General features: G+C 29.0%; 1 protein-coding gene across 1 annotated transcript in view; it reads right to left on the bottom strand.

The window, feature by feature from the left end:
- The window catches only part of LOC121132216 (lachesin), a 209,693-nt gene that overhangs the window by 22,427 nt on the left and 169,710 nt on the right, over nucleotides 1-17,556 (bottom strand). The window contains exon 5 of the mRNA XM_040727608.2: nucleotides 3,272-3,446. Coding sequence (XP_040583542.2) covers nucleotides 3,272-3,446 — 175 coding nt within the window. The remainder of the gene's footprint in view (nucleotides 1-3,271; nucleotides 3,447-17,556) is intronic.

Genomic DNA, 17,556 nt, shown 5'->3' with positions numbered 1-17,556 from the left:
GGGCACAATTTGAAGAGGGGTCTGGATCACCTGTTCAGTGAAGAGGAACTTAAGATTGTCCTCATTTTTACATTAATATTGAAAATAGAACATTTTAAAAGTATTTCTCGAGCAACCTCTCCAGGGTATCGTGGGTATATATAGAGGATCTGATATTACTTTTTTTCAGGGTTAGCATTGTTTTACTATAATTCAACAAATTGTCATTCATTGCGTCATTCCCTTGCTATGAATAACTTAGCCAATACTTGCACTTAGTATGCTCAATATTCTTAAATAATATTTTCCCTCTGTGTCCCACCATTAGGGAGTATTTGATGTGACTGAAAACTGTATTGGCCTCCTTTTCGACTATTTCCTACATTACTAAGCCAAGGGGGTTATAATCCGGTGTAGAGAGAGGCCAAAAAGTTATATGTCACAAGTCCTCATTTTTATGTTCTTTTATTGGTAAGATGGAGTTGCAGCGATTAAGTATAACTATGCATTATAGAATTACAATTACTCAATCTAACATAGTAATTTTATTGTGAAATCCATATACTTACATAAAGTATTATATATTTCATTCTCTAGGAATCACCTGGGATCGAACGCAGATTGAGTTCAAGAGAATAATATTTCCTGAGCACGTTGTCACTGAGCTATGACGATTCCATTCCTCAAATTTTCTTTGTAATAATTTTTCTCTTGATTTGCTTTGTGGTCGGGGCCCCATCCTGATTTTACAATATTCCGATTTGGTAAACAAAATATCTACACACATTATTCTGAATTTAATCAAGTTAAAGTGAATACGACTCTCATTATGGACCACTCTGTATTTTCTAAAATATATATAAAGTGTTTTTTTCTACCTTTCTTAAAAGCTGTTCTACTTATTTTGTTGTTTTTGTTTTATATGAGTGGAAAAGTGATTTGGAAACTATGGAGTTTTTTCGTGTTAAGTATCTTGTTGGTTAATAAAGCCTTTCTTTTTATCAATTTTCATATAACACTTTATAAAAATAATCAATATTTACAGGACATAAAGAACAATAAGTTAATCACATAATTCCAAAGTTTATAAATGATATTTGAAAAGAATTGTATTAGGCCATTATTTTGATGTCAATATTATGTCAAATGAAATATCACATAATTGGATAACCGTATATAATCTGGAACAGGGGTTCTTAAACTTTAGCAAAGCATGGCTTTAGTGGTACAAAGACGTTAATGTTGTCCAAGAAATTTAAAGGTTAATTATATTGGATTCCAAAAGTATGAATATATTTATTAATTGTTATTTTCTCAGTAGCTACCAACTGTAAAAAAATGGAGAATCACTTATACAACAAGTTGATGAAAAAAAAAGTAGAGTATCAAGAAGAAGCTTCAGTGAACCATTGGCTCCAAGTATATCTACTATTTAGACAAATACTACGACATCAAGTATGAGTATCGACATGTGATTCTCCGCAAGAAGTTGGCACAGCTTGATCGCAGACTCACTTGATGTCAGAATGAAAGAGTTTAGATAGGTGTACAAAAGAGTCCAAGATGACACATGAGCATGAGCTACACCTCCTACTTTTTCCACGACCCAAAACCAAATCTGCAACCAAATAATATCCATGATGCTTAAGAAAAGAATGGTGACAACTCCACCACTTCAACATGCTTTTGTTTATTACTACTTAATTTATTTAAATTTTATGTCTCAATATTTTACTCCATATTTTAAAAAATACTTTATATATTAAGTTAAGACTTTAACATTTTTGTCAAACTGAGCATTTTTTTTTGTCCTAGATAAATTTGCTGTAAATTAAATAATTTTTTCAGCAATTTGTAGTTTTATTCTTTATGATAAAATGTTAAAATATAAATTTGTACACAATTTCCAAGTCACGTGTGTGCTATTATCATGTCTATAAGAAATGCTGGCGAAGTGTCAATGCATAATTGTTTTAAATTATTCGTTTATCTTCATAAAAAACATAAAATCAAAAATAATAAATGTAGCACCAAATTTTAAAAAAAATAATAACTTTTTCATTTGAGCTTCAGAAATATTTTTCCCTGTTGTAAAGATATATTAAATGAGGTCTAATGTTGTAAATAAAAGGTAAGTTAATGTTGATTCTGTAAGGGTGGGTTACCACATCTATCGTGCGTGTGTACGTCTAAATGTATATATTTTTGTATTTATACACAATAAATGCTGTAACCTACCTTAAAATAATATTTTGATAAATTGTAAATCTATTGGCTTTATTAGAAAATTTCTTGGGGTCAAGACATCTGCCCCAAAAGGTAAAAAACTTTGAAATTATGTCCATTAACCAATAATGTTAGAATTTAACTGTTTTACTATTTTACAATAGGGAGGACATATGACGTTTTCTTCATTTTCATGATGACGGCATAACAACGCCTTGCTTATATAAACAATGTTCATTTTGATTGAAGACAAATGTTATAAGCATGATGTACTTATGTATTTCCTCTCATAATATGGAGCTGCTTCGAGACTAATTACATTAAATATAAAAACAAACCCGCAGTAAGTTATTTAGATGTCCAGATAGAGCTTGTATGGTAAAAAAAAATGATAAATCTGTCTTAAAGAAAACAGCTTACAAAAAATAAAACTGACCACTATAAGTCGAAATCCTAAATATATTTCCTCAACTGCCTATGCCAATATGTATAAGCATTAATACCACTTATATTAATAAATTTCAAGAGTCTTGACCAAATTGTATGAATATATTATGTTAACTCTAGTCCCTTAATCGGATCCATATGCCTAATCCCTGAATTCCATTATAATTAAATCCAAAAATATGTAGACTTTTATATTATATTATATATTTTTTATATTACTGGTTCGGAGATTTTTGATTGCAATAAGATTATCTTTAATCATAAAGCAATTTTCTTAGTAAATGTAATCATATAAGTGTTTGGATTCGATTGTTGACTTTTCTATTATCTTAGAACTAATTAAACTTTATTTCCATCAAAGTAAACGAGATAAGAATAATATAAAAAAAAACATGATATGATATGGTATACTAGAAAATTATCTATTTACGTACTTGCAAGAAACAAAAAAGAAAAGAATTAATATATTATTTCCACATTGCCTCAAGGTAATGAGAAAAAAAGTTACCAAATATATTTTGGACATTTTTCTTTCTTATTTGACGATATTTAATTTGCATTTTGAATGTGAAGAACTATTAGTTTCTAATGCATAAAGTTGCAAAGATTGGTTACTAACCTGAGAGTGAAGTATATGTTCGTGCCTTTCCCAACTCATTTTCTGCTCGACACGAGTAGTTTCCAAAATCGTTGGTGTTCAAGGATCGTATATATAGTACGTTTCGGTTTCCCTTGTTTTTCATAATTTGGCGATCAGTTTCATAGAGTTTTTTCATACGTCGATACCAATTAATCTGAAAACAAGAGATAATAATTAATTATATTTCGATATGGAAATTATGAAATTATAATTTTTCTCAATAACAAAATATTAAGGTATATTTCCACGTGAAATGTCAGCCCATGTTTAAGGAATAAATTAAACTTATTTCCAAGAACTGTATACAAATTTTAAGATCTTCATACTATTGCAATTCCTTTTATCATCTCAAGAGGTTCTGCCAACAAAAACGTTTCTTGTTTGTAGAATATTAATTTAACACAAAATTATTCTGCAGTAATTACAAATTACCAAATTTAACTCCCTAAAATGTATTATTATTCTCGGTTATCTAACAAGGCTACTCTATTGGTGGTTTGCAGTCCAAAAGCGCATCTTCTGAGTTCTATATTTGAACCCAATATCACAAAAATAGATAATAAAGTTAAACATGACTTAAAAAACGTGGCCCAAATGATAGATTTATAGACCTATACATACATTCGAAATGGTCTTACAGGACAATTGCTCATAATAGTTTAGTAGCTTTTGCCATAAAACTAGTTGCAGATGGAATGACAATATTTTTATTTTTTGTAAAAGATTGTTACTGGATTTTGTAGAAAGATTGTTTCTAAATTTTTTAGAAGGATAATGTCAGAATCCCTCTCTCCTCCCCTTAGAATTAACACATTTTTTTTTTCATTTGGCTCCCCTTTTTAAATCATGTCGTCCTGTAAAAAGATTATATGCAGAAAGGGGATAATCAACCAATACTCTCAATGGATCATGATTCCACAGACAACAACTCTAAAAGATCCTTTTTTAAACTTCAGTTTCTTCCACCTCAAAGACAAGGAACATCCTTGTAATTTCTTATGTGTATCATATTTTTTGTCTATCTTCAATATAAATTTGTTGAATACTTCAAGTATCCATTTTTGTAGGGGATTTTTAGTTATTAGCAAATTTTTGGGGGAAAAATGTACTCTAATGATTATATCTAACCGATTAATATGTTTTATTCTGTGTACAACATTTATTGGGTATCAGTAGTGATGTGCCAAGAGGAAAACTAGTCCAATGGTATTTGAGTTTAATGAAGTAAACAAAAAAGACACCAAAAATTCAGTTCATGTACTTAAGTGCAAGTATTTACTCGTAACTCGTCATAACATACGACTCCCCCTTTTTCTTTTTGAAGCACATTAAAGCATTTTAATTTCTTAAACGTATTTCTTTTATTTTGAATTGAAAAGTTTTACTTCCCCAGGACGATGCAATCTGCGGAATCAGAACTGGTTAAGAATAATGAAAATCTTGTTTTGACTTAATAGAAAAGGGAAAACCAATTTTTAAATGGAATTTTCAATAATTGTATAAAAAATACTATTTTAGGACTGACGAGTTTGTTAGAATGCACAAAGTATGAGGGAGAGTGAAGATTATTCAAGTGGGTAAATGTTGTATAGCTCATTAGTTACTCTAGTGTTTTTTAGAAACTCGAAACAGTTGAGCAGCAAAATTCAACTTGCAGTACATCCCCAGTTGATAGAAATTAGTTTATTAATTTATAAATAATATTTCCTCTACAGTTAACAAAAGTTAATATTCTTTTCTTCAACTACTATTTTCGACACTTAATTTACACATTGTAAAAAATGTAATCATAAAAAAGTATTTAATTTGGTATAATGATGCACTATGGATCATATTTCGAGATGGTTTTTGTAAGACCACTATGACAAGGCGGGAACAAGACTTTGCGCCTCCAATTTTATATACAACATTTTATGCTCTACAGAAAAGTATTTTTACATATAAAATAATAATATTAAGTATTTACATATTTTAATTAATTTTTTTTGTGTGTCCTTAAATAAAAAAAAAAAACACAAAGGGGGGAGGAGGGGGCAGAATTAGTTATGTATAATGTACATAATATATATTGTAAGTACTACGGCTGTATTTGTTAGTTTTTTAATATATATTCCACGTTTAAATAATATAATCTCTTGTTTATTAATACTATATATATGTGTGTAGTACAGTTTGCAAATTTGAATATTATATCGTGTCGTATAATTAAACATATTTATACATACAATACAAAGAATGTTATTAACGTTATCTAAGGTCATTGACACTTATGTACATATACAATTGACATGGTAAATAAGTATTATGTAGATATTTTATATTTCTATGAAAACATTAAATTATATTAGGTTGAAGAAAACTACATTTTCGGGTATTTATTTTTATTTTATTTTTTGGTTTGACTCCTCAGGGATTATAATGTATTTACTTATAAAATCAATCATTATGATCAAAGCAGAAATAGGATTTTCAAGTAATTTAATGAAAAATATCAATTTATTTTTTCATAAAAAGCCAATTGAGTCAAATATACCATATGATTTCTAAAGACTTTATTTATCAAAATATATACACATATCAGGTAGAAATGATGCACTTAGCGTAATATTTTGATCATATATAATCAATATATGCATATATTACATGATGTGAAGCTTTGTTATATCTGTCAACAACAACAACAAAAAAAGAATAGAAAAAAGACACGAAATCCGTTGGGTGTTAGGCAATTCTTCCCAACTGTGAGAATAATCTTCAATAAGTGCAGAAATTGAATAATTTATAGCTTATTTAGAGATAATTTGTATTAAGCCAGACAAGATAAGCAAGACTAATGTTGTATTAGTTCTTATTTATTTAGTTTTGTCTATTTTTGTAATAAAACTAGTCCTATCAGTCTTTGGAACCGGTCCTTTGGACTATAAATAAGAGAACTAATTTAAAAAAAAAAAAAAAATTATGTTGAGTGATTTCATCGGGGATCAAACTTTATAAGTTTTATGACATATTTGCAAGACTAAATTGGATCCGGCCGATACTTATTTATGTATTAAATAGTGCATCTGCCATCGAAAATACATTTTAATAAAAATAGTTTCACAAAATTTTTTATAAAATAAAACCAATTGCAAATTTAGATCTTGATTTGTATGGAAATTAATTAATTACTTCAATTATTTCACATTAAAAAAAAACTTTTTTACAATTCATAATTTGAAATAAGGAAAGTACTTTGAACGCCAATAAGTTCAAAGATAGTCATTTTAGAGAACTAAAGTTAATCCTATCAGATATAATGTCTTGCAAGAATTTTAAATTCGTAAAGTTTGTTTGAATGGGGTAATTGGAACTGGGTTTATTCTGGATTACTCAAACATTGTGAAATCACGAATAACTAATATAATAATCAACCAATCATATGTACGGATGAAATAAGAGATTTTCTTATCCAAGTTTACACCTTTTTGTTAAAAATGACTCTGATTGAACAAGAAAAAAAAAGTAAATTTAAAAAACCGAAGTATATTTTATTTGGTATATCGACAATTGGGGGTGTCAGCTATGTAATATGATTTAAAGGTGTACTGTCATTTTGCAACAAAAACAAAACTTGCCTCATTTGTACAATTTGTGTTACTTCCTTTTAGAAAAAGTAAAAAAAAAAATAAGTATAAGAACTTTTGTTTAATCTTTTTAGATCATAGGAGCTTTTTTTCTAGAGATATAGTTTGAAGTGAACCAGTTGTTGTGTTTTTTTTGTTTTGGAAAACGTTGCAGTGTGGGTGACGTTAAATAGTAGTCTTGACCAAAATAATGGTACAAATTGCTCCAACAAAAAATCATTTATGACATAATTTGAAAAAAAGAAGTAATTTGCTGAAGATTTAGTCTCAACACTAATAAATATAATACATTTTTTTGTTAAAGCTTTAAAAGTAAATACAGATTAGATGGATTTACATTGTATGTGGATATGCTCTTATTTTTTTCCTCTTTTTAATTGGTTAGATGAAGTTGCACTCATTAAGTAAAAGTAAACATTAGTTATGAATATCTAGTCTACAATGAGCATGTACAAAAAATATATCCAAAATCAACATGATAACCCTGATAATTTGGAAGTAATAAATAATAATGCTCATGACGTTTTATTAGATCAGCTAAATTCAGCTGTGACAAGAGAGGAAGGAGAAAAGCCCATACATAAGGGCATTTGCTAGAATTAGTACGATATTGATGCCCAATTCTACTCAGAGTCCAACAAGGACTTACAATTATTATTCCACAACAAATCCTCAGGGTTATTCTCCGTCTTTTATGAGACCACACGAATGTTCAATCAGGTTTGGAATATAATTGAATCTATTTAGGAAAGGATGTTTACAACACAGGAATTAAATAATAATGACAACTGCTAAGGAAAAGAAAAATCCTTATTTTTATAACCAATTACAAATTAACATGTTTGCTAAAAAATACACCGGATATAAATCATTAGTTAACATAATAATATTACGTTTACTCTATCTAACCTAGGCATCCTGTGTTAAGTCCATACATATACATAACCACATTTCTTTTTGTAAGAATGACCTACACACGTTGAGTTGAAGATAATCATTTTTCCTGAGCGCGTTGTCCATGAGCTACGCCGATTTCACAGCTCTTCTTTCATGTATATATTTGAATGTTTGTAATTAAATTAAATACTTTCATATATCCATACTTTCTTTTATATGTATGTTCCTTTGTTGGTAGACCTTTATGTAGATTTATTATTAAATTTGTGTATTTTTGTACCTCAGTTATAAAATATTAATATGTACGATAAATTATATTATCCTATACACCTTTAAATAAGGCCAATTCTTTAAATCCGATAAAAAACTAAATTTAATATAAAATTAATTTGATTTATATTAGGTATTATTTATGTAAACGATCCGTATTAAAATGGGTTTCTCTTACTTTGTGTGCAAAAAATGTTTAATATTCTGAATATATGTCCAAATAAAACAACCTACAACTTATTTATATTTAGTTTGTGACTTTAATGTGCAAATTTGTAACAAATATTCCAAGTGTTATATAAAATATCACTTTGAGAGCGGGGGATACTTTTTGTAAGGATTTTAAATTTTTTGACATATCGTCTTTTTTATGAACGATAAAATAACTCTACAATTGATAACTGGAAGAATTGTATTATTAAAAAATATAAATTAACATTCTAGTTTAAAATTAAACCATTATAGATAGTCCAGGTCGTACGTCCTCTTTTAGCAAATTTTAAAAAAGTATAAAGTATTTATAAAACAATATTGAAAAAAATAACAAGTTATCATTATTAATAATTTCTTGTGAAGGGAACATCTAAGTAAAAGTTAATGACAAGTGCGTAGTGTGTGTGCTCATGAAGACTAAGTATAAAAATAGGAGATTGAGTAAGAGGTATGAAGGTAAAGAGTAGTTCTTTTAAAAGTAATTTCTTCTGGTTTTAATACTAACATACTCTAATTGAGAGTAAACCAGTTACAAATGTCAATTACATCCATTGCTCATTTTTCTACCTTACAACAACATATCCCGTCTTATGTTTTATGAGGAAAAATAACGTTTTGCACTTTTGTGTATATTGTGCAAGTAAAAAATACTAAATTAGACGACTCGTTTTTTGCTAATACGGTTAGGTACATTACTTTATTCATCGAGCAAGATAGGGAGTCCTACTGACGATGATTTTCCAGAATTCTTGTGATCTGGAAGCAGCCAAAATCGTCCAAAGTCATCCTTTGTTATGGAAAAGCAACACAAATTTTGAGAAGAATTTAGGCTAATCGATTAATACGATTGATGGCAGAATAGACATAGTGTCCTTTTCAACTGACCATCGTATCATCAATGAAGAGCTACGGTATAACAGTTATGCATGCCGCAAGGGCCATTTTTTAACCCTATCAAACAGGAAGAAAAGGGCCAACCGAACCAAAGCTTTGACTCAGTTAAAACAGAAGCCTCCCGCGATAGATCATGTCTGGTTCATCACGGATGATAAAAATTTATGTCAAACCCAGAAATATAACTCGAGGAACAATTGATGGTAGGCAAAAAGTCTATATAAATTTTTAGGACTATAAAGGCCAAGTACTATGTTATGACTCTTGGCACTGTTAGCAGCAAAGTTCACATAATGCCGACCTTCACAAACATGCCAAGGCTGAAGGTGAACACTAAGTTATACATGAGTGTTTTGTGAACCAAAGTATTTTCCTGGATCTGCAGCATCATGAAAGACTGATTTTGGATCTGTCAGCAACAACAAGAATAATCGATTTTCTTGATTCTGAGAATGTGATATCCCTGAGAGCTTGGGTAAGGAAGGCATTTCGGACTTTACCCAAATAGGTGGTAAAAATGCAATGATACTTTTCTAGGGACGTTGTGAACGTGTGGTCCGAGCTAACGACGGTTTTATTGTTTTAACGTCAACATTATTAATTAATGAGGATTTTTGACAAAGTTATAATACAAATGACGAAGAAAACAAAATAACAGCTGCGCTTTAACTTTTTTCTCTCGGTTTGCTAACGATTAGATGATCCACACTTTAAGTCCTGATTGGACTCAGCATAGAATTGAGAATCGAAATTCGAGTAATTCCAGCCTATATATCCTTTCCTCTGTTAGGAGTGGGATTGATATTTGTTTATTTCTATATCAGCTGCTTGAGGCTGATCTAATAAAACGTCATGCCACCTAAAGTACTCACCTTCTAAAATATTTTCTAATTAAAAGGTTACTACGTTATTTTTTTATTTTATATTGACATGCTAGCAGGTCATACTTTTATGCAACTCTAAATATTCAACATATCAATATTAAATTTTACACAGACATTCTTATAGTGCAAATAAACAATATTATTCCTCTTTTGTCTATTATATTACATCATTATCTCATGAAGACTCTTTTGTCATCGTTATGTTCTCTAAGAAGTCGTAAAAAATAATTCCATTATTTAACTTTTACAAAACATATAAAAAGAATTAGATTTAGTATTATTTATTCCAGCTATACAGAACGCAGAGATATTTTATAAATATGATATTTTACCTGTTGATTTTATTCTCTCTATTTGAAGCATTATTAAAAATAATAAGTTGGGAAAGAAAGAGTACCAATTCAAACAAGATAATGTTGAATAAATTATTGAATTTTTATCAGTGAATAATTTTAATTTCATTCTTGTAAATTCTTTTTTTTAAAGTTGATTGTTTATTGTAATCACTAGACAAGAGATTTTTTATACACATCAGTCAAAAATCATACAAGTTTGTAATCCAAAACAGAAAACATACAATGTCCAAAACTAATCAGATCAAGAAGTGAGGTTCTCGAGACAGTTCTGACAAGTAACCGTTAGTAAATACTATATTAGTATATTCATATTGTCTATGGTATTAGTATTACTCTTTAATATTCCCCCTCGTTGGAGAGGAAGCCAAGAATTAATATCGCTTCAGAGACGTAATCACAAAGCCAAGAAGGGAGTTGTGCTTCACAGCGTGTATTATACCTTACACTTGGGCAATTAGACACTTAATGTTCCACCTATTCTTACACCGTGATAACGTTGCAATGAGCTAATCCGAGGGACTCCATCTAGCATAAAAGTTTCTCCACAAATCTTCCTCCACCATCCTAAGCGTCGGGTTAATTTTTATACATTGGTAGAATAAATGAAAAATGGTCTCCAATTTTTTTTGACAAAAATAACAAATTCTCTACTTAGGATCTTCCCAGGACTTATTTCTAAAAATACTAGACGTCCCTAGTCTGTACCTCATCCAATTTTGACATGTGTCAGTAAATGGGTTCTCATAATGACTTTTGGATCTGCATGTTCCATGCCATTGCCATTCAAACCTTCGCCTTGTGATTGATGAAGGGTCCTTCACTTTACAACCAATACTAACCATCAAAGCTTTCGTTATCATTTTGTTAGGAATGACATCTAAGGTAATGAATGAGGAGGAATGAGACAAGTAACCAATTCAATTAAAAACTTAAAAATTAATATGAAATTAACTTAACTAATTCAAAATAAATTGATTGGATTGTGTATAAATATTAGGCGATAAGTTAATTATGATAATTTTAATAGTGAAGTAGATCACTTAAATCAAAATCAACACAAAATTTGAAATTAAATTTACAAAATATTATAACACACAATAACAATATTTTTTTTTTTTTTGTATGAGTAACATGACTAATATTACATTATACATCGACAGGTCTGCCTATATCATGATTAAGAATTTGCAGTTTCGTAAAATACATTTTTACATTTAAACAATTTAAAATTTTAATGAAGACGTTTCTTTGACAATATTTCAAAGGAGATTAATAATCGTTTGACATACAATATAATCAAATATAATAAATTGATTGATTAATTCTAAAATATAGAGCGGATAATAATTTGTTACAATTAATGATTTTCACAATGATAAATGATAATTAACAATAAAAATAATTAAACTGTCTAGTTATAGAAATTGTTTATAGTTAATGTCATTGATCCCTTGAGTGTGAGTCTGTATATATTAATAGATAAATAAAATTAATGCATTGCAAAGAAATCTTTGGGATTCCCATAATTAAATGTATACCCAAATATTTTGGTAAAATTACCTTGCCAATTTATTGCTAAATAGGGTGATTATAAATTAAGGTTTGATTATTTGTGACATCAATATTCAATCATTATTATTTTTATACCGATGACAGCATTCGTTGCATATTATTTGCTTATCACATAGTATATATATTGTATATTATTTTCTGTCATAAATAAAAAACATTAAAATTAGTTTGTAGCGTTTTATATTCTGATAATTCTAATTCTTATTCTCTTGGATTCTTATCACTATATCAATCCAGTTAAGTAAGGTAAATAGCAACTTCTCCCCCAAAAAAAAAAAAAAAAAATTACTCTTATTGCCTCTTGTAACCTAAGTAGAAGTATTATGAATACAAAAAAAAATTAATGTGCTATAAACTTCAAATACCATACCAAGATATAAGAATATAAAAAATTGCCTAAATCATAAGTCCATTTTGTATTTACTTCAAAAAATTCCCAAAATTAAAATTCTTTTAAGAAAATTGTAAAAAACCTTTTTGTACTAATTTTGCAAAAACAACGTTAATAGCATTTCTTGGCTAAAAAACTTATCAATATTTTTTTGTACTTGCAAAAAAAAAAAAGTTAGAAGAATAATATTATCGAAAAAATAACACTCTATAACTGGTTCACTTTTGCAAATATTACCAGAATCATGTAATAAAATGTTCCGGAAATTGAAAATACTCCAACTCAAGGTTACATTTGCATTTTTATTTGCAAAAAAACATTGTTTTGTTGAATTTTTTCTTAAAAACTGAAAATTGGCATTTGATGAAAAAATGGAAAGAAATAAGAGAGAAAAAATGAAAAAAAATGTAAACTTTTGAAAAAAATGACAGATATTTCTCTTAAATATCAATTTTATTTGGCAAATTTATATGCAAACGAATCACTAGAGAAATTTCTACAAACTTTATTTCATTTACGAATTCTATGTTCGATTGGAAGTTCATTATTTTTCTACTTGATATAAACGAAATTGCAATTTTCATCATCGATTTCTTTTTTACTCTATTATTTTTTGATTTTGAATAAATTTAAAAACGTATTTTTTCGTCTAGTTATTTTTGGAAATGTGAATCACTTATTGAACAATAACTCGACCCTCTATCTACTCTCCTTGAGGTGAAAAAAAACGATTTTGGGGTTTTTGGTATAGGATAAGCCCCCCCCCCCCTGCAATTTCAGTTCAGTGGTGTGGGAACGTATAAAGGACATCTGCACACACTCACCCACACATACTTTATCTTTTATATATATATACAGAAGATAAACATTCATTGTATGTGGTCAGTAGTGCTTCAACATAAACACAATCATTCATATACATATTGAGTCAATTATTGGCAAATCTATTCAAATTTGTTGAATGAGTTAACATAACTTAGCGTTTACCTACAGTTCAGAACCTTTATTTGAATTAAGAATCTGTTATTTTATCATAATATAATCGCAACGATCAAATTTTGGTTCCTAAAGGGTTTATAACGATAATTTGTTGATGATAAATTTATGATATTTTGCCTAAGAATACAAATGATGAGAAAAACAACTGTAGCTTGATTTTGTGCTGACGAGTGACATATATCAATTTGTTTAGTACAAATCTATAAAAAAAGCAAAACTAACCGCTGCGTTTGACAATTAAAGAATAACTACTATTTTTTTAAATATTCTTTGTAATAAATGCACATTCCGAATATTAATGAGTAATTAATTATAATTTTTTCCCTACAATGTACGATGCATATGTATTTGTTAATTAATTATAAATGATTCAAAATTTGTTTTAATATGCCTTTACTAAAACAGAAAAAACAATAATGTTGATTTATGCTTTTATATCATTATCAAAATAATATAACTGTCTGAATGAATATTTTTTTTGAAGGCTATACTTTGAGTTTGAATATTAACACATTTGACAAAAAGTTGCAAAATATTAATTAGAGCTATCCCCACGCTGAGCCTTTGTAGCCTGTGTATTTATTCTTTTTATCCTTGGATATATATAGTAATCAATGTTATGAAATAATAAATGATATATGTATACGTGATAGACTTAGAAATTTAAATATGTTCGGATCTTAGACTTAAGAATTATATACACTATATTATAAGAAATGCCAATTGAAACATGGGAAGTATTAAAATAAGTTTCAAAACTGATAACCTGCAGTTTTGAGATTTTATTATTGTTTTTAAGAAAAAAATTGCATTTTACCGCCAAAGTCAACATAAGTCAAAAAGGAGCAATTTGAAAAGAAAAAAAATATTTTAGATGAGTAAACAATTTTTCCATAGTTGTATCATAGTTTTCTTCTAAATTACTATTAATTATAAAAAAAGATAAACAAAATATTAATGTACCTCTTATACTTATTTTGTACTTTATATATGTATAAGCAATTATTTATAAAATATGTCCTACCAATATATAAAATATAAAAAGCCAATATTAACATGATAATCCTGGCAATTTGATTTGATTTTTTTTTTTGAAGAGAGCCTCTTAACTGTCGTACATTTTATTGGATCAGCTGCAAACAGTCGAGAGAAAGGAAATAAACACAAATCCCACTCCTTATATCGTAAGTACATATAAGCTGGATTTTTTCAATATTGATCTTTATTCTATTATGAGTCCAACGAGGACTTGCACATATAGCTTCCGACAAACCCTCATTATTAATCTCCGTCATAATAAGCACGTGCATTTCAGTGTGGTCCAAATATATTTTGAACAACTTATATCGCTTAAATCTTAGCTTCTATACGCTGTGTGATAAAGATTCCTTTAGTTCAAAATAGTCACGTGTATAGTTAGTATAAACAAAATCAAAAAAATGAGTCGACAGTTAGTGATAGAGGAAACCAGAAGAACTGATATATACGAATTGCGTAGCGCGGGATTCACTCTACATGAGATTATCAAGCGTTTCAAAACTCAAAAAGTACAGTTTACTATATTTGTGATGAATTTCACAACTGATGGAACATCAATAGGTAAGAGCTGGCAAAAAACAATTCCCCAAGTTTGTGCAGTACTTAAAAAGTCCATCGATACAAATGCCAAGCTTAAATATACCAGGAACGTGAGCAAGATGACCGTCAAGAAAGTTATCAGTATTAACCTTGGATATCTCTGTATGGGAAAGGATGTCAAACATTCTATCTCTGAGGACTTCAAGGGGACCAGGGTGATCAGAGGGGAAAAAAACTTAACTCAATGAAGTAAACTGGAGGATTCTTGATATTCTTTTCAGAAGATAAAATTTCACAATTGCCGCTGGAAGGATATATGGATCTGTTTATTCCCTTCTGAGGTAAACACCATCATGAATACGGAGAGCCAGACGGAACCATGATCCTTGAATCATCTACAGCGAGGGTACGTCATACCCCCTCCCCTCACACACTTCTTCAAAAAGTGCAAAACAGTATAGACAGACGTGTACCTGAAGGTACTTGAGGAAGTTTTCACTCTCTGATTTGATGGAGTAGGTAAATTACGCCTTCCACCAATACAGTGCACCGGCCCACAAGGCCAAAAAAGTGCAGGATGTCTTGGCCACTAAAGGTCCTCACATTTTGAGCCTCATTTTTTGACTTGCAAATAACTTGGATCTCAACCCATTCGATGTATATCTCTGGGGAAGGATGGAGAGTAACGTCTGTGCCTAGTATTATTTTTCTGTGGAGGCCCTGAAGAAGTCAATTACGCGTACAAATTTGAATCTGCAAGAGGTCGCTCGGGGCTGTCAATGTTTCCGTCGCCTTGTGGCGATTATCAAGAAAGGAGGATCTCATTATAAATAAATGAATGTCATTAAATGTAGCATTCAAATAATTTAAAAAAAATATTGTCTTATCTCATCTAGTTTGTTCGTTATGAGCCTTAAAGTTGATCCCAATTTATCTAATACACCCTAAAGGTATTACTTAGTTGTTTTGTCTTCAATAACTAAACAATGATGACAACAGCTTTGAAAAATAAAAAAATATTATTCATATTAACTACTAGAAAAAGCTTTTCCAACTTTCTAGGAAATATTTTATATATCTCCGTGTAAAAGAGTATATTTTAATTTGTTAGAAAGTAAAAAAGTGAATATTTCTATTGAATTTATCCCTGATTATATCCACTTAGATTAGTTCATTGCTTCATGAGCATTAAATTATATTTCTCGTGCTTAATTACTTCTCTAGAAAAGCAGAAATAGTACTAAAAGCCATATAATCATCACATATAATTTATTCTCTTATGGCATCAATACTTTTAATATGTGCTACACGTATAATGTTAAAAAAATAAATCTTACTAGAAATATATTAACTTATTTTTACTTTGAAAAAAAAGAAAAAAAGAAAAGAAAGTGCGCGCTTTAAACATGCTTATTCTAACAACAAAGTTTAATGATCTTGATAATGGCAATATAATTGGATGATTCTTGGTATAGTTTTCATTACATGCTACTACGCTTGAATTCTCAAAGTAGGGAGAAACAAGGATCTAACCAAAAAGCCCAAATGATGACTTTTGAGCAATTATTTTTCAAAAATTATGTTGCCTACAAAAATACTGATAAAGGATACAAAAGGATTGCAACAGGTGCCCTTATAAGGCAAATAATACGAAGGGAAGAACAAACTGCATACGTAACGAAGAAAAGGTGTAAGGTAACGTAATCTGTGTTAATGTTGTTTGTTATACAAGTATTATAGAGTTACCCCGGCAGTGAAGCATTTAAAACATTACAGGAACCCAAAGTTAACATTTCAATTTGAAAAATATTTGGAAAAAGAGCATTACTATTACTAGCAGTTTTACTGCTGCAAGTAAAAATAAAAGAAAAGAAATCAAAAAAAAAAAAAAATCTACTTATTTAGAAAGATCATATGAAGGAATTAATACCTTATCAAACCCCAACTCTATATAGAGTCGAAAAAGAAGTTATAGCTAAAACTAATCATCAATATTACTATACAGCTTTTATATGGGCACTCTCTTGGTGATATAATAATTTGATGTTTTCTCTTCAATAATTCTAGCATAAGATAAACAAAAAATACTGCCTAGATTCACAACTGTAAAAAATATCCCCTGCGTCATATTTTCTACAACTCTACTTATATACAATCACATTATTAAATACTTTACCAACTATTGAGGTGAGGAATAGTTCATTTTTCACATTTATTTAAACAATCACTGTGTATGTGGGTAGCTGTTCATTTTGTATTTATATAATGATTGAAGAATAAATTGAATAAATATTAGCATTTTTGCACACAAAAACTCAATCGTATTTTTTATACCCATGCAGTATGTACATATATTTTCTTTTTCAAAGAGTTTTTATTAGGAAGTGATGGGAATAAAGCTAGCAACGTAAATTAATTAAAACTTGATATTTTTTCCTCATTATTCATAACTCCAGAAATTTTTCATTTTTGTTAAAATGAGGCTCATATAAAATATGTAAAAAAAAGGATAGTTAGATAACTCCAACATTTGAATAATGAAGAAAGGACGATTAAGAGTAATATGGTTTTTTAATTTTTATAGGGT

Source organism: Lepeophtheirus salmonis, chromosome 2 (genome assembly GCF_016086655.4).
Source record: "Lepeophtheirus salmonis chromosome 2, UVic_Lsal_1.4, whole genome shotgun sequence".
Classification (NCBI taxonomy): domain Eukaryota; kingdom Metazoa; phylum Arthropoda; class Copepoda; order Siphonostomatoida; family Caligidae; genus Lepeophtheirus; species Lepeophtheirus salmonis.
This window is presented reverse-complemented; position numbering and strand designations above follow the sequence as displayed.